Source organism: Conger conger, chromosome 11 (assembly GCF_963514075.1).
Source record: "Conger conger chromosome 11, fConCon1.1, whole genome shotgun sequence".
Classification (NCBI taxonomy): Eukaryota; Metazoa; Chordata; class Actinopteri; order Anguilliformes; family Congridae; genus Conger; species Conger conger.
This window is the reverse complement of record NC_083770.1, coordinates 40,344,150-40,363,372: the sequence shown is the minus strand read 5'-3', so window position 1 is coordinate 40,363,372 and position 19,223 is coordinate 40,344,150. Positions and strand designations below refer to the sequence as shown.

The following is a 19,223-nucleotide window of genomic DNA, read 5'->3' as shown; positions in this document are numbered from 1 at the left end:
ATAATTCAGCTCTTCAAAATTCAGTCTTGGCCAGGCTTTATTACATGACTGTTGCACTTCACAGATCTAATCTGGAAATATACCTCCCTCGAGGGCATGTGTTAAAGTCAAACCCAGCGATTTGAAGAATTCCTTAACTTCCTCCCCTCTGTTCTCGCAGGGCTCTTCTACTTCCTGGGCTCCATTGTGAACTTCAGCCAGGACCCCGACGTCCATTTTAAGTACATCCAGGCCGCCTGCAAAACGGGCCAGATCAAAGAGGTGGAGCGGATCTGCCGGGAGAGCAACTGCTACGACCCGGACCGAGTCAAGAACTTCCTCAAGGTGCCTGCCTTTCCCTCATCATAGCCGACTGTCTGTCTTCTGTGTGCTTTCTAGAAGGCCTTTTTATCTCATTTTGACAAACTCCTTCTTCCCTTGTGTAAACCTGTGGTGCTCATAAATATTTAGGACTTGTGATCTGTGTGTGACGCCTGCTTCTGCTCTGACACTACAATCCTGTGCAATGAGGATGCCCATATGTGTCGTTGTTATTGGCCAGCTTGGGTCTGTGAAATTAGCCTGTAGCAGGTCTAGATCTTTAAATTAGCCCATTAGGTTTAGGTTTAGTGGTTCAAATTGGCTGTTAGATGAGCCCATTAGATTAGGCTATCATTGGTTTAGTGTTTAGATTAGCCCATTAAATTAGCCTGCAGTTTGTTTAGCTGTTCGAATTGGCTGCTAGATTAGCTCATTAGATTAGCCTGAAGTTTGTTTAGCGGTTAGATTAGGCTGTTCAGTTAGCGTGCATTTGGTTTAGCAATGTTTTTGTTCTTTCTGTTTTCAGGAGGCCAAGCTAACGGACCAGCTGCCTCTGATCATCGTTTGTGATCGTTTTGATTTCGTCCACGACCTGGTGCTTTACCTGTACAGGAACAGCCTGCAGAAGTACATCGAGATCTACGTTCAGAAGGTGAGTCTGGCGCTAGCGCCCGCTAACACATGCTAATCGCTTCCTGCCCCAGGCTTATCAGATCACCCCGTAGACAAAACATAATGGCACTCTCCACTGGGGTTTTTTGGCTCTGTGTAATGATATTACGGGTTTATTTTAAGGCCTCGATGACGTTGTTCCCTGTACAGGAAGTCTCTTGCGTCAGGACGTGCCTCTGGATTATGTAGCGTCTGGATCTAAATGACGTTATTTACCGTTGTTATCGGCCCAAATCAGATCCCCGCGTGCGGGAGGATGTCAGGGCCTGCTGTCCTGGAGACGCTCAACAGCCCTCATTTGATTATGGGTACTGAGCCCTGACGAGGCCCTTCATCATGCCTGCACATCATCTTCCTCTTTACTTAGCGGGAATGATAAGGGCTCCACGGCTGAACTTTTTCCAGACGTAATGAGAAGCAGCGCATTTCAACATTTGGTCTGCGAATTGAATTGATGAATTCCACAAGTTAAATTTTATTTGTATAGAGCTATTTGCCACGACACTATAGAAAGATGCTTCACGGAGTACAGGAAATGAGGACCAAAGAAGTGCCAATGTCAGTCAAGCAGACCGTCATTATGCTGAAAAATCTGAATAAATTGATCAGAGACGGCCAAAAAATGAGGTGTGTCAAAATCAATGATCAAAAATATACAGCCAAAGCAACCAAGGAGTTTTGTTGGGCCAAAAGGTGGTTGTTCTTGACTGTCCAATTGAGCATGCATTTCACATGCAGAAGACCAGCAAATGGCTGAAAACAAGCAGGAGCTGAAGAGGGCTGCAGTACAGGCCTGGCAGAGCATCACCAGGGAAGGTACACAGCATCTGGTGATGTCTACCGGTTGTCGACTTAAGGCAGAAATGGGTTACAAAGGATTTGTAATGGAATATTGAATATGATGACTAATGCTAATTTGCCCACTTACTTTTGGTAAGTGGTCAAAACTGGGGGGACCATGCTTAAAAGGGCTGTAATTCCCAAAATGGATGTAAAACCCCTCAAATTAAAGTTGAAATTCTGCACTTTAACCACATAGTGATTGTTCTAGCTGTTTGTCTGCTGGAGTAAAACAACAAAAAGTGTGTCACTGTCCAAATACTTAGACTGCACTGTGTGTATGTGTATGTGTGTGTGTGTGTGTCTGCAGGTGAACCCCAGCAGGCTCCCTGTGGTGATAGGGGGCCTATTAGATGTGGACTGCTCAGAGGACGTGATTAAGAACCTGATCATGGTGGTGCGTGGGCAGTTCTCCACAGACGAGCTGGTGGCCGAGGTGGAGAAGAGGAACAGGTAAAACTCTGCTTTTGACACTGTGGCCAGAGGAGGGCGCCAGAGGGAGCCGCTCGCTCACTGAGGGCCAGATCTGATTGGCTTCATAAGTCCGTAGGGAAGGAAATGAAAGCAGTGGTCATTCTTATTGGCCACTGGTTGTATTTGGAGGAAGGAGGCCTCTGCCTGAGTGTAGCTCCCAGTAGGGAATTTGTGGCGGCCATTTTGTGACTGAACCCTCACCACCACATAAGAGACGAGGTAAAGAAGAAAGGTGTTCGCAGTAATGACACAGTGTTGTGTGTCTGTGTTTTTGTGTGTATGTATGTATGTGTATGTGTGTGTGTGTGTGTGTGTGTGTTTGTTTGTGTGTGTGTGTGTGTACAGGCTGAAGCTCTTGTTGCCGTGGCTGGAGTCTCGGATCCACGAGGGCTGTGAGGAGCCGGCCACGCACAACGCCCTCGCCAAGATCTACATCGACAGCAACAACAACCCCGAGCGCTTCCTGAAGGACAACCCCTTCTACGACAGTGCCGTGGTGGGCCGCTACTGTGAGAAGAGGGACCCCCACCTGGCCTGTGTGGCCTACGAGAGGGGGCAGTGCGACCTGGACCTCATCAAGGTCAGCCGCCCCCGCCCCCTCACCTCTGCTTGTTTGTAACTGTTGCCTGACAGAAACTGTAGTTGTTGTCCTTAGCAAAAAGCTAAAAGTATAAACGCACTCCAGTTGCCCGAAGTATAAACCAAATATTGCTGCGACCAGCAACATCAGTTGCCACTGGACTGGACTATAATCTGGCTTTTAGAATGTGCTTTGATTTACCAGAATGACCAACCATTCAGGAGACAGGGGCCCTAAAAGTTGATCCATACTGGACCCCCCAAGATTTCTTCAAAAATAAACAACAGTATGGTTCTCTTAATATTGGAAAGCTCACAAACAAGGTTATCCACAATTTAAAAACTTTTGGTCCAAAATAAATACACATCCAAATAAGGTGATTTTTCTTTTTTGTCCTTAAACGGTAATTTAACAGTGGACATCGAAATGCTAAACATTGTGCTTGGCTGCCGGTCTTTCAGGTCTGCAATGAGAACTCCCTGTTCAAGAGCGAGGCTCGCTACCTGGTACGGCGGAAAGACCCGGAACTGTGGGCCAGCGTCCTGGAGGAGAACAACCCGTTCAGGCGGCAGCTCATCGACCAGGTAACTCACCTAGAGACCAGGTAACTCGGGTAACTCACCTGCAGACCAGGTAACTCACCTGGAGAGGGGCTTCAACAGGAGCCGTGTGTGTTCTGGGACACAGCCTCTGCATGGAGTTGGTCCATGTTGGGTGTGTGTTCTCCAGGGGTGCGGTGCTTCAGATGTGTGTGGTCTGTGCAGTGGGGGCTTATTGTTGTGTGGAGTGTGTGTTATGTGCTATAGTTTGTAGTTTTGGTATGGCTGTGGTGTTTATGGGGTGTGTAGTTTTGGCATGTCTGTGGGGTTTATGGGGTGTGTAGTTTTGGCATGTCTGTGGGGTTTATGGGGCGTGTAGTTTTGACCTGGCTGTAGGGTTTATGGGGTTTGTAGTTTTGGTATGGCTGTGGTGTTCATGGGGTGTGTAGTTTTGGCATGTCTGTGGGGTTTATGGGGTGTGTAGTTCTGGCCTGGCTGTGGGGTTTATGGGGTGTGTAATATTGGGCTACCCCTGTACAGGTGGTGCAGACTGCCCTGTCGGAGACCCAGGACCCGGAGGAGGTATCAGTGACGGTGAAGGCCTTCATGACGGCGGATCTTCCCAATGAGCTCATCGAGCTCCTGGAAAAGATTGTGCTGGACAACTCCGTCTTCAGCGAGCACCGGTAGGCCCCGCCCCTCCGAGCATGCTCAGTCAGGTCAGCCCTGCCTCCCCTCACCATGTGGCCTTCTGAGCATGCTTAGTGTGAACAGGCCTACAACAAACTCACAAACAATGTTTATTTTAGGGGCGACATGGCTCAGGCAGTAAGAGCAGTCGTCTGGCAGTCGGAGGGTTGCCGGTTCGACCCCCCGCCCGGGCGGTGTCGAAGTGTCCCTGAGCAAGACACCTAACCCCCAAATGCTCCTGACGAGCTGGTCGGGGCCTTGCATGGCAGCCAATCGCCGTCGGTGTGTGAGTGTGTGTATGAATGGGTGAATGGAGAAGCATCAATTGTGCAGCGCTTTGGATAAAGGCGCTATATAAATGCCTGCCATTTACCATTTACCATTTAATTGCATTTTAATTTTAATTCCATCACATGTCCCTCATTCTTCCCCCGGAGTCTTCCCCCTTCAGTCAGTTTCTTTTTTCTGCGTTAAAACCCTCCAGGAACCTCCAGAACCTTCTGATCCTGACGGCCATCAAGGCGGACCGTACGCGCGTGATGGAGTACATCAACCGTCTGGACAACTACGACGCCCCCGACATCGCCAACATCGCCATCAGCAACGAGCTCTTCGAGGAAGCCTTCGCCATCTTCCGCAAGTTTGACGTCAACACCTCCGCAATCCAGGTACTTTTATCCCCTTCAGTCCCAAGAGGACAGCATGGCAGTCAAGCGTAACTCCTGTAAAATCCCAAGAGGGCTATATGTCAATCTCAACCATATACCTTTTCAACCAGTCAAAATGACTGTTATACTATTGTTTTGAGCCCCTGTTAAAACCCGACTAAATGTTCACAACCAAAGTCAATTAATTAGAGGCTTTCACCAGAATCTCACCTGAGATTCCCTTTGGCGATAAAGGTTTGGAGTGGTCACTATTTCAGAAGCAGAGGCTACAGTGTGGAAGCAAGTCCCTCTGTGTGTGTGTGCGCGTGTGCGCGTCCGTGCGTGGTGTATTGTCTCTCTGGCATGTGTAGGTGTGTGTGTCTGTATGTTCAGGTATGTGTGTTGATCTATTCTCTCTGTTCTATGCAGATGCTGTGTGTGTGTGTGTGTGTGTGTGTGTGTGTGATACATTCTGTGGTCTATGCAGGTACTGTGTGAGTGTAGGTGATATATTCTCTCTGTTGTATGCCGGTACTGTGTGAGTGTAGGTGATGTGTTCCCTTTGCTGTATGCAGGTGCTGTGTGTGTGATGTATTCTCTCTCTGGTTCTGTGCAGGTACTGATAGAGCACATAGGGAACCTGGACCGGGCGTATGAGTTTGCGGAGCGCTGTAACGAGCCGGCGGTCTGGAGTCAGCTGGCCCGCGCCCAGCTGCAGAAGGACCTGGTGAAGGAGGCCATCGACTCGTACATCAAAGCAGACGACCCGTCCGCATACATGGAGGTGGTCAGCGCAGCCAGCAAAAATAGTGAGTACTGACCTTCAGACCAGCAAAAACAGTGAGTACTGACCTACTGTACAGCAAGAACAGTGAGTACTGACCTACAGAAAAAAAAAAATTGCACTTATGATGACGACTATATGTTTAGAACAGCAGTCCAGGTGTATTTTTCTTGTTCTGGATGTGATGCTTTGACTTGTGGTAGAACCTATGCACTTGTAAGTCGCTTTGGATTAAAAGCGTCTGCCAAATGACTAAAATGTAAATGTAAAATGTACAGACCGGCAAAAACAGTGAGTACTGACATACAGTACAGCAAGAACAGTGAGTACTGACCTACAGACCGGCAAAAACAGTGAGTACTGACATACAGACCAGCAAGAACAGTGAGTACTGATCTACAGATCATCAAAAGCTGAGAACTGACCTACAGACCAGCACAGCGAGTAAAAACAGTACCTGACCCACAGTGTACTGCCTGTCCTGTCTGTTCATCTGCCTGTCAATCTCTCTGTGCTGTCCACTGGAGGGGTGTGTGCTGGGCGTGTCCCTGATTTCCCTCCCTGTCTCTGGTTGCCAGGTAACTGGGAGGACCTGGTGAAGTTCCTGCAGATGGCGCGGAAGAAGGCTCGCGAGGCGTACGTGGAGACGGAGCTCATCTTCGCCCTCGCCAAAACCAACCGTCTGTCTGAGCTGGAGGAGTTTGTGAGCGGACCCAACAACGCCCACATTCAACAGGTAATGCCCACATTCAACAGGTAGCACCCCCCAACACCACCCACATTCAACAGGTAACACCTCCCCATACAGAGATAACAATATGCAGCTTCTGAAACCCTCAGATACACCCATCCTCTCAAACGCAGTAAGGGCTCTGACTCTGGTTGATGGCTCAAGCCCCAATGTAGCCACGGTAGCCCACTGCTCCTAAGTAGCTCGGATGGGTGAAATGCAGAGGGAACATTACCCCACAGGGTTCAATAACAAATATATTATTTTTCTTCCTCTTCTCCTTCCGGCAGGTGGGAGACCGTTGCTATGACGAGGGCATGTACGACGCGGCTAAGCTGTTGTATAACAGCGTGTCGAACTTCGCCCGGCTGGCCTCCACCCTGGTGCACCTGGGCGAGTACCAGGCGGCCGTGGACAGCGCCCGAAAAGCCAACAGCACCCGCACCTGGAAGGAGGTACGGAGCCCCCGCACTCACTAGCCCCCCCAGCTGCCAAATGCCAATAATGTAAAGACTAACTTCACCACCATCCCGGAACCGTACTGAAAAACCCGAAATTTACCCGAAAATGTGGATTATCCCAGATTTAAAATGTTGTTTTTCTACATTCGAGTCAAACTCAAGTTTATTGTCATATGTTAAAAACCAGCTGCTGTTTTACACGCAAAGAAAGTAGACAACTTAGTCACATCGCAACAGCCATATTCACATATTTACATAGTCATGATCGTTTTAAGCGTAGTTCTTGACTAAATAGATTTTTGTATGGGCAATCTCTGCACAATCTCCATTCAAAAGTGAATTTAGTCTAGGACTAAGCTAAAATATGTGTCTGTGAAACTAAAAACACCTTTCCTGACCTGTCTGACCTCCCCCGGCCTGTTCCAGGTGTGTTTCGCCTGTGTGGATGGGACGGAATTCCGGCTGGCCCAAATCTGCGGCCTGCACATCGTTATTCACGCCGACGAGCTGGAGGAGCTCATCAGCTACTACCAGGTACTGAGACACAGTGCTGACATGCTAATACCAGGTGGTGAGACACAGTGCTAACATGCTAATACCAGGTACTGAGACACAGCGCTAATCTGCTAATACCAGGTACTGAGACACAGTGCTGACATGCTAATACCAGGTACTGAGACACAGTGCTGACATGCTAATACCAGGTGGTGAGACACAGTGCTAACATGCTAATACTAGGTACTGAGACACAGCGCTAATTTGCTAATACCAGGTACTGAGACACAGCGCTAACATGCTAATACCAGGTACTGAGACACAATGCTAACGTGCTAATCTCAGGTACTGAGACACAGCCACTACCGGTTACTGAGACATAGCGCTAATGTGCTAATACCAGGTACTGCAAAGCATGCAGTACTAATCTGCTAATACAGCGCTAGGGTCTGTATGTAATGTGCAGGTACAAATAGGGTGTGTGTTATTTGGCAGGACTGGGGGCATGAGTATGGTATGTGTTATTCCGCAGGACCGAGGGTATTTTGAGGAGCTCATCGCCCTGCTGGAGGCAGCCTTGGGTCTGGAGCGGGCTCACATGGGCATGTTCACTGAGCTGGCCATCCTCTACTCCAAATTCAAACCACAGAAGATGAGGGAACACCTGGAGCTCTTCTGGTCCCGAGTCAACATCCCCAAGGTAGGGACCGCCTTAAAGGGCCAAGGGCTAACGTGCTAAAGGTACACACTGCCTTAAAGGGCCAGGTGCTAACGTGCTAAAGGTACACACTGCCTTAAAGGGCCAGGTGCTAACGTGCAAAAGGTACACACTGCCTTAAAGGGCCAGGTGCTAACGTGCTAAAGGTACGCACCCTCAAAGAGCTAGACGCTAACCTGCTAAAAGTGCATCCCGAAGATACACACCTCTCAAAGAGTCAGAGGCTTACATGATAAACATACACACAGCTCAAAAGGAGAGTTTAATGTAAAAATGCTTACAAAATCATTTATAAGTTCAGCAAAAATTATTTTTTGTGATTTCTGGATTTGATAATTCATCATTTTCACCGTCTTATCACTTGAACACTAGTGATACACAAAGCAAATATATAATATTTACAGATGTTCTAATCCTCTCTGACCTTAAAGATGCAGGATTGAGTGTCGTACTGTGTGACAGGGTTAGGATTACCAGGCGTGCTCTCTCTCCCCAGGTCCTGCGGGCGGCCGAACAGGCTCACCTGTGGGCGGAGCTGGTCTTCCTGTACGATAAATACGAGGAGTACGACAACGCCATCATCACCATGATGAACCACCCCACCAACGCCTGGAAGGAGACTCAGTTCAAGGACATCATCCCCAAGGTCACCACGCCCACCCTCTCTAAAGGGCTATTATAATCACAAATATACAGCTATGACATGAATATACTAAATGCATAATTAGTGTTGTCATTAGTCATTTTCATGAAACCGTTGTGTTATTGTTGTAAACCATTAGTTATTATATATTTATTGTGTAGCACATTTCTATGGGTTTCCCCTTTGTAGTACTGGGATCACTGGGAAAGATCAAGCCAATGTAGACTTATAAATTTTGATTTATAGATGTATAGGTGATAAAGAGATGTAGTAACTTGTGAAAATCATTGCTTGCCTTTATGCTTACGCAGGTAGCCAATGTGGAGCTGTACTACAAAGCTTTGATGTTCTACCTGGACTTCAAACCTCTGCTGGTAAATGACCTGCTGACCGTGCTCTCGCCCAGGTTAGACCACACCAGAGCGGTGTCCTTCTTCTCCAAGGTAAAACCTGCAGATCTCTGCTTTTGACTCTCAGGGTTGTAAATCAGTGACTGACTGTGCTGGGTTATGTGTTGGGTTGTTATGAGTGACTGGTTGGGATGTACTGGTTGTGCATTGTGTTGTGATCTGGCTGTGTTGGGTTGTGATTTTGGCTGTGTTGGGCTGTGTGTTAGGTTGTGATCTCTGTGCTGGGTTGTGTGTTGGGTTGTGATCTCTGTGCTGGGTTGTGTGTTGGGTTGTGATCTCTGTGCTGGGTTGTGTGTTGGGTTGTGATCTCTGTGCTGGGTTGTGTGTTGGGTTGTGGTCTCTGCTGGGTTGTGTGTTGGGTTGTGATCTCTGTGCTGGGTTGTGTGTTGGGTTGTGATCTCTGTGCTGGGTTGTGCAGATGGAGCAGCTGCAGCTGGTGAAACCGTACCTGAGGTCAGTGCAGAGCCACAACAACAAGGGAGTGAACGAGGCCTTGAACAACCTGCTGACCGAGGAGGAGGACTTTCAGGTGTGTGTGTGTGTGTGTGTGTGTGTGTTATACTCGTTTAATAAAATATGTTTGCTGCAGTCACCTGGTCTGCAGATACAGCAGCCAGTTCCTCACATTACCACACCTGGGTAAAATAATGACGGGTCACATTCAATTTTATTGGATTCAGTAAAACCCTTCAGAGGTCTGACAGTACTGATGAGATAATTATTCAGCACTACGTTGAAGGAAACTATTATTTGTGACTGTAAATTTTGCTTTGTCAATGTTTCTTTAAATTTCCTGGAGATCTGGATTGTTTTTAAGTTTTACCGGCCTTTTGACTAGTTAACATTTTTCAGATGTTTGTGTCAGGTCTTGCTGTCTTACATGTTGGCTTAAAAGTAGCAGGAGTGCTGTATCTCCTCCTTGCTGTTCGCCCCGTTACAAGCCCCCGTTGTTCCCGCAGGGTCTGAGGGCGTCCATCGACGCGTACGACAACTTCGACAACATCAGCCTGGCGCAGCGGCTGGAGCGGCACGAGCTCATCGAGTTCCGCCGCATCGCAGCGTACCTGTACAAGGGCAACAACCGCTGGACACAGAGCGTGGAGCTCTGCAAGCAGGACCGCCTGTACAAGGTGAGCCACCAGGGGGCGCTGTTCTGCCCCAGCCACGTCAGTCATGACACAACGAGGAGAACAGGCCGTTCAGCCCAGCAGTGATCTGCTGTTCCTACCACTAAAGTGAACCGACTGCTTAGTTTGCTTGAAAGCAAAATAATGTCTAGCACCGTATCAAGCCGTGGCAAGCTATTCCTTTTAACGAAGTATTGCACAATATTACACACTGTAAACACATTAAATTATTCTCTGTATGTTAGAACAAAGTGATTTAGAACCAGGTATTTAGAACCAGGCAGTGGGTAGATTTTTTGTGATTTTATTATTATTATTTACTTTATAATTTTACTTTATTTCCTTATGTTGTGAACTTTTAGGGAGTTTAGTATGGAATAATAAACACATTGTTCTGCATATTATATTTCAGTCTGCAAGAGTCTTTGAGCTTGAAAGCCTGCAGTGACAGCATTGTTCTGGTGTATTTAAAGCTAGCTGTGACTGTAATTTTGTTGTATTTAAAGCTAGCATTGACTGTGTAGTTTTGCTGTATTTAAAGCTAGCATTGACTGTGTAGTTTTGGAGTATTTAAAGCTAGCAGTGGCTGAAGTTTTGGAGTATTTAAAGCTAGCAGTGACTGTAGTTTTGGAGTATTTAAAGCTAGCAGTGACTGTAGTTTTGGTGTATTCTTTAAAGCTAGCAGTGATGGTGTAGTTTTGCTGTATTTAAAGCTAGCATTGACTGTGTAATTTTGGAGTATTTAAAGCTAGCAGTGACTGTAGTTTTGGAGTATTTAAAGCTAGCAGTGACTGTAGTTTTGGTGTATTATTTAAAGCTAGCAGTGACGGTGTAGTTTTGGTGTAGTATTTAAAGCAAGCAGTGACGGTGTAGTTTCGGTGTATTAATTAAAGCTAGTAGTGATGGTGTAATTTTGGTGTACTGAAAGCCAGTAGTGATGGTGTAGTTTTGGTGTATTGAGAGCGGTGACCGTGTCGTTTTGGTGTACTGAAATCCAGTAGTGATGGTGTAGTTTTGGTGTAGTATTTAAAGCAAGCAGTGACAGTGTAGTTTTGGTGTATTAATTCAAGCTAGTAGTGACGGTGTAGTTTTGGTGTATTGAAAGCGGTGACGGTGTAGTTTTGGTGTACTGAGAGCCAGTAGTGAGGGTGTGCGTTGTGGCGGTTTCCCAGGATGCCATGCTGTACGCGGCGGAGTCGAAGGACGCAGAGTTGGCGGAGCAGCTGCTGCAGTGGTTCCTGGAGGAGGGGAAGAAGGAGTGTTTTGCCGCCTGCCTGTTCGCCTCGTACGAGCTGCTGCACCCTGACGTGGTCCTCGAGCTGGCCTGGAGGCACAACATCATGGACTTCGCCATGCCCTACTTCATCCAGCTCATGAGGGAATACCTGACCAAAGTGAGTCCTAGCATGTTAGCGATAGCACGTTAGCACGTTAGCGATAGCACGTTAGTGCAAACCGCTCCAGCCCCAGGCGGACATCTTGGAAACATGCTGGTATATTGAGCTGTAATGACTTTATTTATGCAGTGTGTTTCACACAGCACACTCATCACTTTCCAATCCAAAGTTGGAAAGAGCTGAGAGCAGAATACATCAGCCAAAGACTGGAGTGGTCACATAATTACATGATATAAAGGTGAAATTATCAGTTGCATTTGTGTTGAATTCTAAAAAGAGATGATGGGAAAACATGCAAGTGAATTGGTGGCTTATTTTTACTGTGCAGCAGAGTACAGAGTTAGCACTCCCTTGGAGGCTGAGATAATGGAGATGCAGTCAAACTAAATGTTCTAATGGCCTGTGTTGATTATAATTGGGTGTGAAATTTCAAGCTTTTATTTTTAGATGATTACTGAAGGTGTGTATGTGCTTAAGGAGGTGTGTGTGTGTGTCTGAGGTACAGTCGTATCAGGAGTCTAGGAATGTGTGGCTTCTGAAGGTTTATGTGTGTGTTTAAGGGTGTCTATGTCTGATAGAGTTGAGACAGGAGTACAGAGAAGTGTGAACCTTGAATGTGTCTGTCGGTGTTTGAGTGTGTGTGTTTAAGAGTAGGTGTGTGTGAGGTACAGTCAGCACAGCAGTGCAGGGAAGTGTGGTTCTTCCTGTGTGTTAAACCTGACTTGTTTCTCACTGATGTTTTTCCTTAACTGAGTTACAGTTTAGGCTCTGAGCCTGATGGGTGAGCTTTAGCCTGTACGTATTGAACACTCTTGGCTGTTCAAGGCCTTTCAGATGGTTGATAACAGCTATCTGTCTGTAGTGAAGTGCCTGTGGCTGTGTTTCTCAGAAGGGGCAGTGCTTTACTGTCCAGTAACTCTCAAAACGTCCTGTTCACACACCACCAAACTGGGCCTGTAGTAAAGCATATTGTAAACAGCCATATTTCCTTAAGTCTTTTTTTTTTTTTTAAACAGATTTTTATTGATTTTCAAATTATTCAAGTTATACAGTTCACCATCCAATCTCAAAGAAGAAATTAAAAAAAGAGAAATAACCAGTAAATAAATAATGACAATAACAATGATTAATACAATGTGACATAGAGGAAAGACGTGTAAATCTATTCCTTAAGTTTTCTGAGCGGAAGAACTTCAGATTTGCATTTTATTTTAGAGTTATAGCGCTTTAGTAATTATAGTACAGAGGCTATTGGTTTCCAGATTACCTGGGCCCTGTTTCACAAAACTGAGTTAGTCCAGGTGTCCGGCAATATAATCCTGCTTTGTGGAACAGGGGCCTGGAGGTGTCCAGCAATATAATCCTGCTTTGTGGAACAGGGGCCTGGAGGTGTCCAGCAATATAATCCTGCTTTGTGGAACAGGGGCCTGGAGGTGTCCAGCAATATAATCCTGCTTTGTGGAACAGGGGCCTGGAGGTGTCCAGCAATATAATCCTGCTTAGTGGAACAGGGGCCTGGAGGTGTCCAGCAATATAATCCTGCTTTGTGGAACAGGGGCCTGGAGGTGTCCAGCAATATAATCCTGCTTTGTGGAACAGGGGCCTGGGCTTTCAGTGCAGAGAGAGATCAGGTGGCTAATGCAGTGAGGAGACTGTGTCCTTTTCTGTATGCCTCAGGTCTCTCTCCCCAGACAAAACCAGCTGGACCAGCCCAAAAAACACTGAGAAACTCTCAATCTGCCTCGTTAGAACCACGCCCCTTCTGGGTGGAGTGGAGACCTTTCTGTTGCCCTGAGTTAAAGGCGGAGCCTTGTAGTCATTAACATGCTTCCTGTTTCCATTACATCAGATTAGTTATCCAGCTGACACTTTTATCCAAAGCTACTTACAGTTGATTAGACTAAGCAGGGGGTCAAGGGCCTTGCTCAAGGGCTCAACAGCTGTGCAGATCTTAGTGTCTATACTGGGGCTTGAACCACCAATCTTACAGGTTCCCAGTCAAGCACCTTAGCCACTAGGCTAGGCTGCCCATGTTTGTGTGATGTTAAAGATGTGAGGTTTCACATGTGGGTTTTCTTCCAGGTTGATGAGGTTGCGGAGAAGGTGACGGTCTCTGCCTTTTTATTCTCTCTTGTCTCTGTTGTAACGTAGCTCTAGGTTTCTGATGTACGCGCCTAGCTGTAGCCCCTTCCCCCGTAGAAATAGCCTAACAGCCGAGTCTCCCTCTAACCGGCCTGCGGCCTGTCTGAGGTCCTGTCCTCATAACAGCACTCCTGAAGTGTCCGCACTAACACTGAGGTCACAGCGCTGTGGGGGGTTCTGGGAAACGGCACAGAGAATCAATCAGCCAATCACTCTTCACTCCTCTAGCACCCTTTAAAAACGGCTTTTCGTGTCACTTCACAACAGACATTTATTCCCGCAAGGAATAATAATAAAAATCACCATTGAGCCAATTTCTTAACCCGTTAAAGGTCAGGAATATGTGATTTAGAATAATCATGTAACAGTCCCTGCTGGTGACAGAAGGCTTAGAATTATGGGGTGGGGGGAGAATCTTTCAAAGGGTTAAAGCGGGTTTGCGCTGAAGTGGAAAATGGAGGGATCGGATGCAGAGCTGAACAGCTCGACGAACACACACATGCCACTGCTTTTTAGGATCAGTCCGGGATTGGGTCCAGGGCTCTTTGGCCCCAATTTTACGGTTGAATCCTGAACTCCATTTCCCAGTTATTGTCATTTCTGTAACTTCGGATGAGGACCAAGTCAGCTTCCTGCTTCCACAAACTTTAAAGTGTCTGTCGAAGCAGCCAGGCTGATCTGGAGCTGCAGTAACATGTGCAGTAACGTAGTTATGACACTGCATAAACACACACACAAGCCTTCCTTTGATTCAGGCTCTTCCCACAGATGATTATTAGAGAAATATCCCTCACTTCATCATTTTTTTATATTCAAGCTTTTCCTGCAATAATTTACAATAATCTGTCAATGCTTTTTGTGCAATTCATGAATTTACTACAGGACAAGAGCACATTCGTTTCAACTGAAAATATTTTTGTCCTTGCTCAAAATTCTAATCGGTCCTGAAATAAATCTTTTTCTCATTGAAATGTAATTTTGAGACTCATGTGTTTTAGTACGAAGTTAACGTGATGAGATTGTGCCTTGGATGAGGCGCGTTGAATACATCAGAAACCTTGCACGTGTTTTTGCTCTTCCCACAAGATACTGCTTTTCGGTTTGGCGCTGCTTAGGCCAGTGATGCATCCTGTCCGTGCCTGTTTAGACCAGCAGGGGGCACCCCTGTGTTTCACAGCAGAGGAGAAAAGCTGAACACGAGTGCAGTTTTACTGGAGTACAGACGCATGCCTGGCTTTACCTGGAGGAGGAGCTGTGAGCTGCTTGCCGTGTGAGCGAAGGGGCGTAAAAAAATCCTGGAAATCCTAAAATCCGCCTGCAACACAACTTTTGCCTCGTGTCTCCGTACGGGACACCTCTTAAATGGCGCTGTGTTAAACAGAAGCATGCCGGAGTCGTGGTTTGTGAGTTTGTCTCCTGTTAAACGTGCCTCGTGCGTGTTCTCAGGCTTGCCGGTTGCGTGCTAGCTCCAGCGCTAACTACACCGCAGCATTTTGGCATGGAATGTCTGGCTGGGGTTCCGCTGTGGAGGAAGAACAGAATGGAGTGACTCAGAATGGGCAGTTTTCACTGGACCTGCATGGCCTGTGCTCCAGGACTGCCTCGCTGTGGGACAGTAGTACCTGTAGCACACTGTAGTGTGGCTCTCCTGCTTCCCTGTCCTCTGCATTATTCCGCACTGAGGCCTGTAATGTGGGATGCACAGTAACATTAATGTAGATGAACCTCTGGGCCTTGGAGAGTTCCCTTCATCGGGGACTGTTATAGGGGGTGGGGCCTGTTAGTGGGTGGAGCCTGGCTGAGGGGGAGGAGTCTATTCGAGGGGGTGGGGACTGGTGAAGATACAGGTACAGGGAGTGATGCTTTCCTCTCCATTCAAACCGCATGCGCAACTGTGATTGGCTGAGACGCTCAGTGCTAGTTTGATTGGCCGAGACACTCAGTGCTACATTCTGATTGGCCTACACACTTGGTTCTAGGGTCTGATTGGCCAAGACACTCAGTGCTAGGTTCTGATTGGCCGAGACACTGTGCTACGGTTTGATTGGTTGAGATGCTCAGTGCTACAGTTCGATTGGCTGAGATGCTCAGTGATACAGTTTGATTGGCTGAGAAGCTATACAGCACAGTGCTGAGTGAGGAAAATGGCCACTCAGGTGTTGGGATCTGACCGAAGCCTGTGTGAAAGAGAACTGATGCTCTGGCTGAAGCCTGCTTCTGCTTCACAGGTGGACAAACTGGAAGCTTCAGAGAGCCAAAGGAAAACCCAGGAGGAAGTGACAGAGCCCACTCCTATAGTGTACGGTACGTAGCTGCTGTCAGAGAGAGTGCGTGTGTGTGTGTGTGTGTGTGTGTGTGTGTGTGTGTGTGTGTGTGTGCGCGCGCACGTGCGTGCGCGTAACGTGTGTAAGGTGTAAAGTGTGTGTAATATGGGTGTAAGGTGTGTTTAATATATGCGTGTGTGTTTAATGTGTGTGTGTGTGTGTGTTACTGCAGGTCAGCAGCTGATGTTGACAGCGGCTCCAGCAGCAGCAGTGCCCCCCCAGCCTGGATTCCCCCCCTATGGATACAGCGCCCCCGGGTACACCCAGCCCCCCTACGGGTTCAACATGTGACCATGCCCAAAAACACCCCCAACTGTGACTCTGCACCTCAAAAACACCCCCAACTGTGACCCTGTACCCCAGAAACACCCTGAACTCTGACCCTGCACCCACAAAACACCCCAAACTGACCCTGCACCCAAAAAACACCCCAAACTCTGACCCTGCACCCCAAAAACCCCCCAAACTCTGACCCCGCACCCCAGAAACGCCCTGAACTCTGACCCGCACCCCTGAAACACCCTGAACTCTGACCCTGCACCCCAAAAACACCCTGAACTCTGACCCTGCATCCCAGAAACACCCTGCACCCCAGAAACACCCCAAACTCTAACCCCCGACCCCAAAAACACACCTGCTGAAAAACCTCCTGAAAACTGACCCTGCACCGCATGAAGATAGGACCTCCAGGTCCCAGCCAAAAAACAGCCTGTTACCCACTATTTATTGCTCTTTACCCCCTGTCCACTGTCCCCTCCCCCCTCCCTGTCCACTGCAGCCTGGCCTTCCTCCCACCGCCAGCTCGAGCGCAACACTACCGCTGTTCTGGCGCCTCCTTGTGGACTAGCATTGTACTTCACTGAGAGGTTTACATTGGTCTTTACCTCTGTGTAGTTTTAACTGATCCTCCTCTTACAGAAGGGTGTTTTGATTTGCTTTCGGTGTTTTGCAGCAGTTAAAGGTACAGGATTTCACATGAGGGATTTGCACAGTTTGACAAACGCTGCTGTCCGTGCATGCGCTGTGTAACCACGCAAAACGGAGCACAATTTCCCATCTTCTAGAAAATATTACAAATGTTTATGTAGACCCTTAACCTAGTATTGTGACGCCTTGGCCGGCTTGCTTCTCGAGTCGACGTACGAGGTGAGGAGGAGTTTCTGACATTGCCAGTGCTTTGGAAACAGAAGGGGGTGTGACTGCAAACGTCTGTGCCACTTTTTCAGAATAGTATAATCCATTTTAATGTACTGAAAATAATGTATAATTTATGGTAATGAAATGTTGCTATTCCTAATTAATCAAAAGTCCAATATAATGTAAAACCATATGTATTGTCTAGAGTTGTATTGTTGTAGTCTTAAGCATTATACTTTTTTAATATACACAGAGAAAAAGGCGAAATACAAAAAGAAAATGGAGTCTTCAGCACGTCTGCTTGCAGCAAAGATATTATTTTTATTTAAGTAGCAGCGAAGAGAATGTTCTGGAGTCTCGAGGATAACCGGGTCTGTCCTGTTTGGGGCGGAGCTTTGGTAAGGGGAGGGGCTCTGCTGTATTGCCGGTGCCATGTTGTACAGACGTTGTGTGAATTTGGGTTTCCGAGGAGAATCTGAGCTGTACAGCAATCCCCTCCCAACTCACACAGACCATGCCTTCGGAAGGAGAAATAAATAAAGTTTACACACACCGTCTGGTCTTGTGTTTGACACCCCTACACCCGCCCCTCACTCGTGCACACACAGTTTTAGGATACTAAACTTTACACTCTTTAGCTTGATTATGGAACCCTCTGTCATAGGTGTGAAAGCTCCCAAACAAAGAACCCTTTCAACTAGATGGGGTTCTTCTCTGCACTTCACTGTACGTCGCTCGGGATAAGAGCGTCTGCTAAACGCCTTGTAATGTAATGTAATGTAATATGGATTCACAGGGTTCCTATTGAAACCACTTTTTAGAGTGTTGTTACGCGAGTCCATTTGAAGTCCCACATTGGGCTACCCGATTTACCTCGAATCCCGATTTAGGGAAATGCGAGGGCAAAAAAAAATATTTTCCATTAGCCCACACTGCTTGTGTGTTATACATTTAGTGGTGCAACAACTTTGATGCGATAGTGCGTCGGGTTATTTGTACTCAGGGATTTTGGGCCTCGTGAAAAGTCCTTTCATTGTGCCCCACCACCCCAGAAAATGGTATGTTCTAAGATATATTTTTTGTGAGCTCCTGTCTGTCAGGGCCTTTTGAATCGTCGAATTGAGATTCTCCATGCAAAACTATGTTTGTAAAACCAGCCCTTAATGTTCAAACATCTGTTTTAAGTAGCTGACATGCCTGAGGGTCTCAAAGATGAATTATCTCTAGTGACAAGAAAGGACAGTCAGACCACAATTTAAGCGCGTGTGAACTAGTAGCCTATAAATGGTAAATGGTTGGCATTTACAGTACTGTGCAGAAGTCTTAGGCACCCTAGAATTTATTATATATATATGTTTCTTTTTTGTGTGTTAGTATAAAAGAACACGTAAGATTTTTTAAGAAATACGCATACTCATTTTCCAAAAGATTTAATTTTACAGAGACATTTTTGTATTTAATTAAAAAAGTAACATCACTGTAAGCAATTTACTACCTTTTTACATAAAAACTTGATCAAGGCCGTCTGAGATCAGAAGCAAGGAGCCACAGTCTGCAGAAGAACTGTGGCAAGTTCAACAAGCTTGGAACAACTTTCCTGCTGATTGTTTTAGCCAACCCTGTCCTGCAGTTTTATATCTCAGAGAAGTGATTAAGTTTTAAGTTTTAATGCCGAAGGGTAGTCACAAAAAATGTTGATTTGATTCTATTCCGCCAAATTACTAAAATGTAATGTAAAATGTATAGTATGTTTATTTAGGACCTTTCACTGAATTATTTTTGAAAGAATCTGATCTGTACAGAATGTTATACAGGTGCCTGAGACTTTTGCACAGTACTGTATGTCGCGCCTTTATCCAAAGCGATATACAATTGACGCTTCTCATTCATCCATTCATACACACACACACAAACGACGTTTGGCTGCCGCGTCAGGCACCAACCAACTCGTCAGGAGCATTTTGGGGTTGGGTGTCTTGCTTCGCTAATGTCGCCCCCTGTAAAATTAGCTGGGGGCCTGCACCCTTGACTGACTATAGTGTTAGAAAACCTGTAATGATCAGGTTTTCTTTTGCGAACCATATCAGTTTTCTTTTAATTATATAGCACACCA

The 19,223-nt window shown here is 46.7% G+C and overlaps 1 protein-coding gene across 3 annotated transcripts in view; it reads left to right on the top strand.

The window, feature by feature from the left end:
• Positions 1–17,662, top strand: part of cltcl1 (clathrin, heavy chain-like 1) — a 37,545-nt gene extending 19,883 nt beyond the window's left edge. The window contains exons 14-33 of one of the 3 annotated variants that reach the window (XM_061259653.1): positions 161–324; positions 827–952; positions 2,123–2,265; positions 2,632–2,866; positions 3,328–3,450; positions 3,946–4,091; positions 4,580–4,763; positions 5,359–5,551; positions 6,105–6,262; positions 6,547–6,711; positions 7,144–7,251; positions 7,745–7,912; positions 8,427–8,576; positions 8,885–9,016; positions 9,402–9,512; positions 9,943–10,113; positions 11,283–11,504; positions 13,590–13,610; positions 15,878–15,953; positions 16,146–17,662. In XM_061259653.1, the coding sequence (XP_061115637.1) occupies positions 161–324; positions 827–952; positions 2,123–2,265; positions 2,632–2,866; positions 3,328–3,450; positions 3,946–4,091; positions 4,580–4,763; positions 5,359–5,551; positions 6,105–6,262; positions 6,547–6,711; positions 7,144–7,251; positions 7,745–7,912; positions 8,427–8,576; positions 8,885–9,016; positions 9,402–9,512; positions 9,943–10,113; positions 11,283–11,504; positions 13,590–13,610; positions 15,878–15,953; positions 16,146–16,264 (2,915 nt within the window). In that variant the 3' untranslated portion in view covers positions 16,265–17,662. Of the gene's footprint in view, positions 1–160; positions 325–826; positions 953–2,122; positions 2,266–2,631; positions 2,867–3,327; positions 3,451–3,945; positions 4,092–4,579; positions 4,764–5,358; positions 5,552–6,104; positions 6,263–6,546; positions 6,712–7,143; positions 7,252–7,744; positions 7,913–8,426; positions 8,577–8,884; positions 9,017–9,401; positions 9,513–9,942; positions 10,114–11,282; positions 11,505–13,589; positions 13,617–15,877; positions 15,954–16,145 lie in introns of all 3 variants that reach the window. The other 2 variants (XM_061259652.1, XM_061259654.1) reach the window with 2 other exon arrangements.
• The last annotated feature ends 1,561 nt before the right edge of the window (positions 17,663–19,223 follow it).